This window comes from Neopsephotus bourkii, unplaced genomic scaffold (assembly GCF_033783945.1).
Source record: "Neopsephotus bourkii isolate Nb327-2 ecotype Australia unplaced genomic scaffold, CSIRO-AGI_Nbou_v1 NB_234, whole genome shotgun sequence".
NCBI classification, from domain to species: Eukaryota; Metazoa; Chordata; class Aves; order Psittaciformes; family Psittacidae; genus Neopsephotus; species Neopsephotus bourkii.
Window position 1 is genome coordinate 7807216 of NW_026900744.1, and position 14117 is coordinate 7821332.

A 14117-nucleotide genomic window follows, 5' to 3' on the forward strand; every position below is an offset into this window, starting at 1 on the left:
ACATCAGATCATCTCCCCTTTCTCCACCAGTGCATGTTGTGGAAAGCAGGTCATGACCAGCGGACAGGCAAGGCACAAAGGGAACAAAATCTGTCTTGCTCCCAAACAGTAAGGCTATAGCTGCCTTCTGAATGCTGTTTACTGAACCTTTTTATATCTATTGTTACATGGCTTTCACCAATACGAACTGTGGTAAGTTATTGTAAAGATAAACTAATTTATATTGGAAATGGTTCATCATATTAGTAGAAGAAAAGGTCAGCTAAGGTGTCTGCTTTCTCTTGCAAGCACATATAAAATCTAACTGTGCTGTATTTACAGACATCTTTAATGTAACAAATTATTTATGCTAAATAAATTCTTTCAGTTTCATGCCTCACATAGCTGTCACTGACACTTGACACTATTTAAGTTAAGCTTTCAGGATTTCTTAATTTTGTGAAAAAATCAAATGGATACCTGTATGTTTGAACTGTAGTTACAGTACCTGTCCTGCATAATGTCCTAGTATAGAAACCAAAATAATAATGAATTATTGCGAACTTCACTTGTAATTGCTCTTGGTACTACCAGCCCATTTTTATCCCTTTGACTAATCCAGAAGCTGAACTTTTCTCTGCGAGAAAATGTTATTTTTAGTGAGCGAGTCAAAGCAAACCAACTTATGCTAACATTCCCAAACATAGGTATAGCTAAAAGATGACTATTTCTTCCTTATTATGTTGCCAAACTCTTGTGTGGACACTAAGTTCTCAACGTGTTGCTAGGCAGAATTGTATTAAAGCAGATTGCATTTCAATGACTGAAGTGCCTAAGATAAAGCAATGTATCATTTGCAGCACTCCCAGTATTTCTTTTGCTGCTCATATCTAGAAACCAGAAGTAATAAACACTGCTTCCAAGCAGTAACATCAATGTGGAGTGAGTAGATTAAAAAGCACTTTACACATCTGAGGAATTTAACATTTAAATTGATTTTTTTCCCTTCTTAGTGTTATTAATATCTCTGTTTCTATGTCTATATCTTTTGAGAAGGCAACAAGTTGTTAAGATGGTATCAGTGATGCTTTCAGATTTTCAGCAGTGCTTGCCAACCAGCAGCAGCAACTGCTATTCTGGTCAGTCACACCAGCTTCCTTTCTTAATGGCCTGTTCCTCATTGCAGACTCATTGCAGCCTGTGAGAACTCATAGCTGTGAGCATTGCAGTTTTCTGTGAGTTTGAGTTTTCTTTGAACTTCTTATTTTAGCTGTATTTTTCTCTTTGAAAACTGAATATTTGACACATAATTTCTCTCACTGGAAGTCTTGGATTGTTGCCAAATCCTGACTCTCATTTCTTAATTTCAGAAAGCAATCAATACCACCAACACTTTAATAGGGGTCCTTTTAATAAAGCCCCAAAGTCATTTAAGTATGAAAATCTCAGTTCTCACTTTAAAACGAAGGTCCTGGCAGTCATGATTGTGGAATAAGAGTGAAAACATGAATTTGAATGTCATAAAAGCAAAGAGAACTTCCAGTTTATATATTTGTTTTAAATATGTGTTAATTTCTGGGTTGTGGTAATTTTGAAATCCTTCTGTGTAGCAGGACAGATTTAATACTGATTTATTTAGCCTTTCAGTTTGAGTCTAAGCATAAAGCTATCCTAAACCATGAATTTCTAAAGTATCCATGATCTCTGCTGAGTGCAAATAGTACAAAGGTGTTTAGATTCCAAACACACATTCGAAAGCACCAAGGAGAAAATGGTTTATTTACCATTAACGTGTCAGCTTGAAACTCAGCAAGTCAGCTACAGTACCAGCATGCTCAAGCATACTAAGTATCTTCCTCTCCAGAAGCACTGTAATGAAATGCCTCTGACTGGTGTATTGAACTCAAATGACTTGTGCAGAAGAAACTGTAGTTTGACTTTGTATGTAATCTCTCACATGGCAGTGTTCTTACCCTTCCCAGGAGAAATTATTTCTCACTCCAGTATTTTCCAGTTAATTTTAATTACTGATTTAGTTTGGAGGGGTTTTTTCCACTTTCAGTCATTCATACGTAACTTCTGATTGCAGCATTTCCTTCACCAATATTAACATTTAGTTTCAATAGTGTAAATACAGATGAAATTTGCTTAAAATATATTAGTTGTGAAGTTTTGAAATGAAATGTGGAAAAGGTACTAGAATTAAATATTCATTCATGAATATAATTTAATTCCTTGATAAAAGACTGCTTTTATAGAAATTATCTTAAAAATATTTTTGTGTTAAATGGCCTGGGTGACAAGACTATATTTGAAGAAGTAAATTTTAATTTAAATAATGAAGAGGCAGTAGATTTTACTGATTCTTTGTTTAAAATGTCATTAAGCATATTCATAAATACAAGACACCTACAAAGAATAACTGGTTAATCGTGGCTGTGATACAAGTTAACTTTGTTTAACTCACCAATATATTCCCTATGAAAATTATTATGGAAAGTAATTGTGTTAAAGTAGAATTATGTAGATGTCAATATAGAGGATGCTGGGAAAAACTGACTTGTACTTTCACAGTCTCACAGGCTAAGGACAGCAGTACTATTCCTCCAAGTCCAATACTTAAACCTCAAAGCAGAAATGACGTCTGTAGTCCCCTCAAAGTTTGATGTAGGTGTTTGATCTGTATGTAGGCAGCTAACCTATGACTGTCTGCCAAGCTCATGCTCTGCAAAGAGTTTCTTGTAGGAAACTTGCTCTGTCACTGGCCAGGAGTGTGGGCTCCAGAACAACTAGAAAAATGAATGCAGCCTTTCTGTGAATCTTCTTAAGGATCTCTTCTCTGCAATAGGTTTTTGTTCTGGTAAAGGCATTCTTTTTTTTCCACCATGGTCTGTGTGTCTTCTTCATTTCATTCCTTCCTCAATTTCTATCTCACTTCTCCCAGATCTCCACTTAATTGTTCCAGGCTGATAGCCTCAGGTACAGTCTCCTACTGGATCTATGTACCCAGTCATCTGTATGAGTTGGAGGACTAGCATATCAGCTATCTGCACTGCTATGGTTCCTCTCATTCATTCTCCTTGGTCCTGTGAGTTTTCCATTGCTTTCTTAAAGCCAAACTTGAGCACGAAGCCTATGGAATAGTCTTATTGTCTGTATTCTCCCCTGGAAGGTAGAACACTCTCCTGCTTCAATTTTCTGCTGGGTATGAGATCCTAGACCTCAGGTTTCCTATTTTTCTGACAAGGACTCTGCTAGCCAAACTAGCCGAAGGAGAGCTCAACCCTTTTCAGTTCTTAATACTGAGAAGAGCAAATGGAGGTGCCTGCTGGGCAGTTCGGAACCAGAAGTCTGCTTAGACCTTTCTTTTCAGCATTAACATTTGCAGATAGGGATTCCTATTGACTAGCTGCACTACACAGATGAAAATCTGTTCTCCCTGAAGACACCTGCTGCTCTTAATCAATTATTAGGGGGCCTAATTATGTAGCCTGGGCAATCTTCTGGAAGCTTATTTCTTAGGCATTGTGAATATGGTTCAAGAGCAGTTACTTGAGAAAAAAATCTATGAGCAAGATTCATTCTTTGACAACATGATTCATTATTTTGCTTTTCTAAACCAAGAAAAAACTATGCAAACAATCTAGTAAACCAGCAGAGATGGAACTATAAAAAGCAATTCAGTAATTACAAGGGAGAGCACCCATAGAATGGACATAAGCTAGCTTGCTAGTAACCTTTATCAATTAGAATAAAGTGCACTGTTAAATTAATGACGGTTGTTCATGAGCTGTCAGATGAGTTTTCTCAGGAGTATCTAGTAGAACACACCAGGAATTAAGAAACAGAGCATTTTTGTCTAGTGCCTAATGAGGAATAATGAGAGAGAATGTAATCATCTAATTTCTAGCAAACAACCGCACTACTCTCACTAACAAGAGATGTAGAAAATACCCCTAGAGAAAACATCTTTCCACTTACTATTTACGTCGATAGCACCACCAACTTGCATGGGATTACTCTCAATTTACTCCTAGTTCCAGTTTAGGAGGATATTCAGACCCAAATAGAGTAGTATTTACTTACTTGTATATACTATTCTAAAAAATGAGAGGATGTACCCACCCGTTTTATTCTGAGTTGATGCCGTACATTCTATGTCCCATTTAAAATTCAGAAGGTTGTAAATAACCAGAAACCTGTCTGTTCCCATAGGCAAAGATTCTGCCTTCTGCTGAGTTCCAGTTAGTAACTAGCCAAATTTATTTCCCTAAACCCCAAAGTCCTTCCTCACGCGCATTTCTGGACATGAAAAAGACCTTCTGCGTTTAGCAAAAAAATGAGCATGCTATGGAAAATCAGAGTGATGGAATCCAGTACTTCTGCTGTGCTGGTTCTATACAACTCTTCTACAAGCTGAGTCTCAGAATAAAATTTATTCCCTAATCATAAAACTCCACAACAGTTAGTTCTGAGTTTAAAAAATAGGTTTGGGTTTGTTGTTTTGGTTGGTTTTTTTTAAATGAGTCATAAAAAAACCTTTTCCTTTGTTAGAAAAAAAAGCGATTTTTTACTCATATTTACGGAGGAGAACTAGATGTTTCTCGAGAAGTAATCCCAGATGTCCATATGTTCACACTAGCCTGTTTCTTTCCAACTTGGAAGTATTTCTAAGCATGTCTTGCAGGCACCTGCAGTTGAGGTAGGTGGAAGTAGAGATGTTCCTGAAAACAGGAGTGAATTATCAATAACATTTTAAGCGTTTACCCTGCAGGTTGTAAATGCATGTAGAAGAAAGACATTAAGTGCTATTAGGTCTGACTACCTATGGATATAGAAGAGATGTTGCCCTTTCATGCATCTAAAATGAAGCAGAGGCTTCTGTTTATTAAATGGTTTTCAGCTACTTTCTGATGATAAAAGTAAATATTCGTCAGGTTTAATTCATAGAGATATCACATATTCAGAATCTGCTTTGTCTTCCTACCTCAAATATGTTTGAATTACCTTTTTTTCCACTTCAACAGAAAACCCTCTAGACAATACTTCATTTGAAACTAGGCTTCTTGAACTGAGAATTTTAAACCATTGATTTCATTGACAGTTTATTTCTGTGCGTAAAATACATTTCAAATTAGCAAAGCTAGAGTGTTAGAAAAAATAGTTTTAGCTCCTGGGATTCTGATACTGTCCTTTGTATTGTTGCTGTTACTAGTAAACAAATTAAGAACAGCAGTACTCACCTGCTGTAGAGAACTTTCCATTTTAAAAAGCAATGGGAAATAATTAAAACCTAATTAATTGATTTTCCACAATAATTACTGTGTTCTACCTCATTATTATCCCCATTTTACAATGCACTGTGCATGCTTTCCCATTTTTTTCAAAAGGAACTGACCTGTGGGGCCAGTGCCATTTCTGGGAAGAAGCAGATGAGAATCTGCACACCTGATGGTGGTGTTCATATCCTTCCCTTGCTGTGGGGCTGCACTTACTCAGACACCGTTTCTTTAAAGAACTGAGGCTGAGTGTGGAAAGCTGCACTCTCATGTTTGTGTTAGGCAGATCTGCCCATGTTTGAAGCAGAAAGAGTCTTTTGTCTCCTGCCTCTTTTTCTGTTAAAGCTAATACTTTCATGATCAATCTATTTATTCTAAGTACTATCTGTAAGGTTTGGTGTTGTATGTGAAGTTATGTGATACGCAAAAGCTTAAGTCCTATGCTTTACAGACTGACTTCACAGAGCAGAATACATCATAAATGCTAGTCTTGAAGGTGTTTGAAAGTGAGCCTTCAAAGTGGAGATAGGCAGCTACAGCTTGGGTCACCTAACGATTTCTTACCATATTTCTTCATTATTACTAGGATTCATAGAAATGGAAATACTCAGTAAAACTACTAATGTATAAACTCCTTTTGTCCTTCACTTTACTAGATACCCGATTTGCAGTTACAATTTCTGAGTCCCTGTGTACTGTATGTTAGGAAGCTCCAATCCACTCTGGATGTCCACAATGGGACTTGAGATGTCTGTCTGCTCAGTCTGCTGAAAGGTGCATCAGCCGTCCCTTTCATGAGATGGTGTTCCTTGGCATTGAAAGGCATTGAAATCTGTAGCATTCTCTTTCAGAATCTGTGTCATAATTTGAATTTATTACTGTGTGCTCTCTAAGTTCCCAAAATCTCTACTACTATTCTGCTACTACTAATGAATCAACCTTAATTTAACAGAGCTACTTCTGATAATGTCTGTATTGCATGAAAACGTCTAACACAAAAACTTACCTTCATAGACTTTCATGTGAATATGTGCCTTAAAGCTGTTATGTGGTAGTAAAATTAACTGTCATAATTGATTCATCTCATGAAATGACAGAATAACTGTCAACTCTGTGTTTAGAATAATCTGAAAAGCATACCTGAACTTCACCTAATAATGGAATTGCTGAGTCCTGCAGTGCTGGGTAGTCAGCTTAATCACAGATTTCTTGAATTGCTCTTTCTACAGATCTGTACCCCAGATTTGGTGGTGTTCCTGGCATGCTCCAGTCAAAGGCTGAAAGAAAGGTTACTGAAGCGTGCTGAACAGCAAGGAAGACCTGATGATAACCTGAAAGCCACTCAAAGACGACTGATGAATTTCAAGCAGAATGCTGTTCCATTGGTTAAATATTTCCAGGAAAAAGGGCTAATCATCACAGTAAGTTCTTTAGTGTATACCTCTGAAACCTTAATTTTTGCTGTGGTTATACTTGGCTTCTTGGACCTTTTGCTTTAAGATAGGGTTGGTGAATCAAATTGTGGTTTAGGTATAAACCATAGTTACTGACAGCAAACTTCCAGTTTTCTGAAAGAGTATTATCTTCAAAATGCAGCAAAAGAGCAAAATTCACATGCACACAGGTGACATGGTAAGCACCATGTAAATTCTTTGCTGCAAGCATGAAATGCTTTACCAACTAGTTGAAAACCCTTTGCTTAGAAATTACTCACTATGTCTAACACGAAACACACCAAAAGCTGCATTCATAAATAAAGCCAGAAGCACTTCATGGAAGTAAGGCTAGCAAGTATTTGCTGAAGTATGTAAGTGTTTAATGATGACAAATTCAATAAGCAGTTGACAAGGTTGAATTATTGACACGTTCTGAATTACTGACTGATTGTAACAATGCACAGAACGTGGTACTACAACAGGCACCGTGAGAGCACAGATGGCATATTTTTTTTATTTTGGTATTCTAAATAACCTGTGTAGTTCCCATTGGTACATTCTCCTCATGGCAAATATGACTAATTCTATGCGCTGGTCAGATTCACGATGGGCCAAAGCATCCTTATTGCAAAGTCATCTAATGATGCCTTAATAATGCACTTCAACATCCTTCTGAATTTCAAAATTATGAAATTGGTTTTCAGTTATTATGGAAATTACAACATTGTTTTCTCTAAAAAGTATCTGTTCTGTTTGAGGATTGTGTTTGGAAGGATGAGAGGACTGGAATTTTAGGAAGTCATTCTCCGTTATTGAGGCAGTGTGTATTTGATTACATTTCTATAGCCTTTACAAATGCTCCTCCTATAGAAAGCATACTTAGCTCTTCAGCAAAAACGTGCCTTTGTAGGTAAATCATGTGGGGCATGTGGATTGAATTCCTTTTCTGGGATGAGACAAGTAAAACAGATGTTTTTCCTGTTGAGGCTTCATCTTCTACTTTTTAGCTCTGTTTCTTGAGATTAGGAGGATAATTTAAATTGTAACATTCACCTTAGGTACTTCTTTGGATTTTGAAGAAAGGAGATGTTTGTGATGGGTGTGGAGATGATAATGTGGCATGTGAACATTATATTACTGTCTGCTACAGACCAAGTAAACAGCATATGCAGATAATACTGACTCTGCAACATGTCAAAAATGTTAAAATTTGAATTTACTCCTTACCTATATGGTGTCTACTCAAAGTGTGTTGTTGTAATCCCACAGAGATCTAGAATCATTGAATAATAGATTAGTTAGGATTAGAAAGGACCTTAAGGTCATCAAGTTCCATCTCCCCTGCCATGGGCAGGGACACTTCACACTAAACCATGTTATCCAAGGCTCTGTCCACCCCCGCCTTGAACACCGCCATGGAGGGAGCATTTACAACTTCCTTGGACAGCCCATTCCAGTGCCTCACCACCCTCACAGTAAAGAACTTCCTCCTTATATCCAATCTAAACTTCCCCTGTTTAAGTCTGAACCTGTTGCCCCTTGTCCTATCACTATGATCCCTAACGAACGAAGAGTCCCTCCCTAGGATCCTTATAGGCCCCCTTCAGATACTGGAAGGCTGCTATGAGGTCTCCACACAGCTTTCTCTTCTCCAGGCTGAACAGCCTCAACTTTCTCAGCCTGTCTTCATACTGGAGGTGCTCCAGCTCCTGATCATCCTCGTGGCCTTCCTTCGTACTTGTTCCAACAGTTCCATGTCCTTTTTATGCTGGGGACACCAGAACTGTACAAATTACTCCAAGTGAGGTCTCACAAGAGCAGAGTAGAGGGGCAGGATCAACTACTTTAAATTTACATTGGTGTAGAAGTGAAGGGAATTAGGCTTTGGAAGGGAGACATTGTTCACCTGTCATTAGAGTTGCTACAGTTCAGCTGCGTTTCCCTTTCTGCAAAAGCAGGATGTGTTAGTAAGGCCAAGCCATGAGAGTTAGACACGAGTAATTTCGTGGCCAGTGGATAATAGGATCCCTTTCTGTAGATGACAAAGAATGTATATGCCAGACCTCATTTCCATAGGATTTCATTGCAACTGGAAGATACATCTTCCAGTTGTCTAAGGCAACTGGGGTGGTGGGGGATAAATGAGAGAAAGGAGTAGCTGGGGAAGGAGTAATAAGAGGAGATTAGGCATGGATAGTACAGAGCAAGTAAGCAACTGAAACTTTCTATAAAAGGACATTTTTTAAAAACATATGATCTCGAAACAGGAAAAATGCTAAGTCAACACAGGAAACTACATACTACTAGAGCAAGTTGTAAATTTTAAAATAGCTTTTTAAAAAACTGTTACATTATCACCATTTGTTCCTTTTCCTCGTGGTGAATTTATAGATCAGCATCATCTACAGAGTTTTGACATTCCTCTGACAATGTAATTTCATATGTTCATCTTGTTGGAAATTCATTTATCCAGTGGGACATTGAAGTATGTCTCTGCCAACTTCCTGTCCTATTCCTTTAAGCAAACATCAGTGGAGAGATACTTTCTTACTCTAAATGGCTTTGATCCCCGTTGTCTTCACTGGTGAACTTGAGCTTTCTCCTGGTTTTGATAATAGAAAAAATATATAATTTTTCATAGCCTTTCATCAATAGAAAAGAAAGCCATAGGGTCCAAGAACCACTGCAGTCTTCATCACCACTTTCTACCTGTGGAAACATTGTCTCTTCGACTTGCCTTTATTAGCATGTATTTGTGTAATACATGTGTTATTAACACTAATGCATCATTTGATACATTTGTACATATTATTTCCCTACAGAAAGAGGATTCAAGAAAGAAAATCACATTCATCCTGATGATTATAATTTTGAACTTGGGGAGCACTGAAATACTATACGGATGAGATCAGTGTAAGAACTAGAACAGCATAAAATAGAATTACACTAGAGTAATTCCTAGAGGAGTGAATCCTTGCGGCAATGTCAGGCAAGGTCAGTGTTGACCAGGAGGAAAAAAAGTTTTACATTTTTCTTAAATGTCTACCTGCACCTTGTCACTGGTATTCAGAGCTCTGAATCTCAAACATTTCTTCTACCAAGTGGCTTGATTCTACTCTGGGAAAATCATAGAATCATAGAATAGTTAGGGTTGGAAAGGACTATAAGATCATCGAGTTCCAACCCCCCTGCCATGGGCAGGGACACCTCGCTCTAAACCATATCACCCAAGGCCTCGTCCAACCTGGCCTTGAACACTGCCAGGGATGGAGCATTCACAACCTCCCTGGGCAACCTATTCCAGTGCCTCACCACCCTAACAGGAAAGAATTTCCTCCTTATATCCAGTCTAAACTTCCCCTGTTTAAGTTTTAACCCATTACTCCTTGTCCTACCACTACAGTCCCTAATGAAGAGTCCAAAAAGAAACAGAACCATTTGTCTTATGGAGAGTTATAATGTTAGAACCACAACTCAAATTTTAAGCACCTAGTTAAATATTTTTATCATCATCAATGAACAGACTAAGACAGAAAGAAAAATAAAATGAAATATAACTAAGTATGATAAATGAAGAGACGTTTGATAAAATTGTAGTTTACTGTTAGACACTGCATGAGCAAGAAAATACACATGTACATTCCCAAAGAATATTATTTTTCCTGCTCCAACAGTTACTCCATACTGGGTTTAACATAGTTTGCTTAAGTTAATAGAATTAAAAACCATGTTCTTCATTTCAGATTGTATTGGTGAGGCTACTTAGGTGTATTTTTTTCCTTTCATCTTTTTTTTTCCCCACTTGATCTTTGATAATTTTACATAATGCCTATCTTGTACTTGTTTGTTGCTGTGTATGCCTTGTTTTCAGTCTGTGCATGATATCCCTGGTCTCAGAGTCTGATCCTGGTTTCTGTTTTCAAAAAAACAAGTGAGGGGCCCACCTATAGTACTTTTAAGAAATGGGGAGATATAACTCTGTTCTTTCTGAAAAGCCCTGTCTTTGGAATAATGAAGTTGGAGTGTCCAAGATTTTGGATTGTTATTCAAATTGAACAGTGTAAACTTCATTAAAATTAAGAAAGAGAAGTAAATATCTGATCTTTTTGTGAATACATGGTCTGTGTTCAGCATCCTTTTTAGCAGTCTTTCAATAGATCTAACAAATCAAAACCTGACTTTACTTAAGTCAAACTTTATTCCAAAAGGCAATTATCAAGGCAATAATAATAGATATCACAATACTGGATGTAAATAGATACATATGCTGGCAATTATTGTATCAGTAACTTAAAAAAAAAATCTTAGAACATTATATATTGTTTATCTAGACAATAACTAAGCCACAAATGGGAGGGGGATGTTAAATTATAAACAGGAGAAAATGTAAATGCCTAGATGATCTGCAAGTACTCTAATGTTTAGCAGAGGACTTCAGTTCTGAACACAGTTTAATCCACTCCAATATCCTTCTTGCATTCTAGCAATTATTTAGATGAATATGTTAAAATATCATTATAGTTGGTCTCAGGTGCTGACATGGGAGTTGGTATGTATACACAGCCATGCCCAAGAAGCCAAGGCTATTGCTGAGGTGTGTCATGAGTAGAGAACTTCAAAATAAAAGGGTCTGTGTATACAAGCTTCTTGCTGTTCAATTAAAAATACTTAGGTGGTTCATATCACTCACCTCTGAGAATCATTGTTAGGTACTTATTTTGGCTACAGTACTTCTGGAGATACAGGATGGTATCATTTCTAGCACTGATTTAATATTTCTTTAATTAGATAATAATGAAAAAGTAAAGCAAAGAATGAAAAAAACTTAATCCCTATGCAACTAATGTGCTTTAATGCTTTTAATGTGGTTGCTGTCCTGAGACAGAGCTAGCATGCTCTGAAAAAAATATGCTGTTAGTTACAAATAATAAACAGTTAATACTTCTTTCTACCCCCACCCCTGGTACCCCAGCCTAGGTACACTGTTTCAGGAGAAAATTGGTTTGTATTAGCTGGAGGTCTATTCCAGCACATCTTTGTTGTCTGGTGAGAACTTGCTGTTAAAGAAGATTCCTATTAAAATAATTCCTTAAGAATCAGCTGGAAAATTAAGTGAAACTTGATTTATTATTTTGTTAATTTCAAGATACCTTTCTCCTTTGGGCATTACATTGATGTTTCATCATCGTTAGACTTGCTGCTTTGAACCACCTAGCCCTTAAAAACTGTAGGATAAAGCTCAAGGAAATCACATTCACTGACCTTTGAATAAATTACTGTGATGTAAAATTATTCTAACCAGGAAACATTTTCATTTACATGCCATCAGATGTAATTTATCCTACTGCAGGAAAGTTTAGAGAACACAACAATACAGTGTGGCAGACCATAATGAACAAACTGTTAAAGCACTGGTATCATAATGTTTCTAACTCTAAATCATAAATAAATAAATAAATAATCTCATAGAAAACAGCCTCTTCACCTGGAAAACATGGTGGGTTTTTTTCCTCTCACCTGACTTGGTCAAGTCATTCTCAGTTACAGGCACAAACTATGCTCAGGAGAGAAAGGAGTAAGCATTTAGAGGATATTAGATGGTGCCCACACACAGTGAAAAATACCACAGTTGTACTTTTTTACTGCTAGTTCAATGCAAGAAAAAAATGATAACTCCTTATTATATAAAATAAATCCATTGGTGGCAATCAGCCATTTTCAGTAAAGTAGAAAATTTGACCATGCTATGGTTATTGCATTCTGTTTGTATCGGAGGAAAAAGTTACCAGTGGTGAGGAGAGCAAGACAGCATGCAGGATTTTTATCTCCAGCTAATTTGTATTTCAGAAAGTAATTATTTGTACCAAACCAAAACTAATTGTGGGAAGATGGTAGGATAGAGGAGAAGTTAGGTAGAAAGGAAATGGTAATTAAAGTACTCTGCATTGTTCAGATGGATTTTAAAACTCTTCTATTCCCACCCCAGTGATACACATCACACATCTTGCTATTTTGAAAAGGGTCTAAATCTCCACTTTATTTGGACTCTTATCTGGTCTAGATGTTGGTATAGTCAATGGATAAGAGATCATTGCATTACAAAAACCTTTCAGTCACAGTTATTAAAGTTGCTCTTGGAGAGCTTAGCTGTTCTTTGTAGAAATATGTTAGTCTAGGCAGAAAAAAAGAATTTACAGAGCTCATCATTGTAGCAGTGGATGTTCCTCTTACTGGAGACAGGATTAGGCCCAGTCTTCCTTATCTGTAATAATTTTATGTAAACATAATGCTTCAGTGTCAGCCTTGGTATGTTAATAAGTCTGTGTGTATTTAAGAAAAAAAGATTGCCTTTAGCAAGACTAAAATGCTAAATGTTATAAGGCATCTCTGGACGTTATTTAAGCAGCCAGAGCAGGACAGCATCCTGTGGCATAAAATGCTGATTTCACCGATATCTTCATTGTCTCACTTTTCCTTTTAGGGAATTTACCATGCCTATGCAAAACATTAAAATGACATTCAGATTAGTCAGAGAAGTGAAGGGAACCCAGAAAAAGCAGCTGAAGCTGGAAATGGATTTTGAGCACAAATTTAGAAGTCAAATAGTTGCGGGTGAGGGAAATAGCTTATATAGCTGTCTGCCCTCATTAGCATCGAACAAGCCTAATGGCTGTCAACTGTCACAGAAAAATTCCCCATGGAACGATGTTATATAAATTTTCTCTTGATTTGGTTAAAAGAAAAGGGGTTTGCTATAGCATCGCACACTGACATGAACTTCAGCTACAGGCTGTGATTTACCAATACACTGATGAAAATACCAGTTATAATCTGTTTCTAAAGTTTCTCTGTTACCATATAGCTGCCCAACTATAGGGTTGGGCTTTCTATTTATTTATTTTTTTTAGCTGTGAATGCTTATTCCAGAGGACTTCCAGTTGCTCACAGAAGCGTAGAATCATCTAGGTTGGAAAAGATCTTTAAGATCATGTCCAACCATTACATCAGGATTGTCTAGACCACCACTAAACCATATTCCTGAGGGGAATTCCTCTTCTAATTCTGGGCCTCCTGTCCATGTGAGAAATGTGAGTCCTGCAGCCTTTTCACCAACTCTCAAGGTCAATCCAGATCTTATCGATAGGAAATTGTTACACACAGGCATGACCTGAACCTCTACCCTGCTTGCAGGTCCTGATGGCAACAGCTGCCTGGCACCTCTCCCAAACCAGAATCCAGTCATCTCCTCGGTGGAGAAACTTACATCTGGTTTGGGAGAATACAGAATTACTAGCTTCTCTTGTTTTTATGGTTGTGGTACTTGCTCTCGTCCATGCAGTTTTGCATTAAACAGTCCTTAAAAAGAAAATTAAAAGAATCCCATACCCCCTTCCGTAAAGTAATGCTCGCAATAGAGACTGTT

General features: G+C 37.2%; 1 protein-coding gene across 1 annotated transcript in view; it reads left to right on the forward strand.

Annotated features, from left to right (window-relative positions):
• AK5 (adenylate kinase 5) overlaps nt 1-14117 on the forward strand; it is a 90819-nt gene that overhangs the window by 13987 nt on the left and 62715 nt on the right. Inside the window, exon 6 of the mRNA XM_061345122.1 lies at nt 6488-6679. Within this exon, the coding sequence (XP_061201106.1) occupies nt 6488-6679 (192 nt within the window). The remainder of the gene's footprint in view (nt 1-6487; nt 6680-14117) is intronic.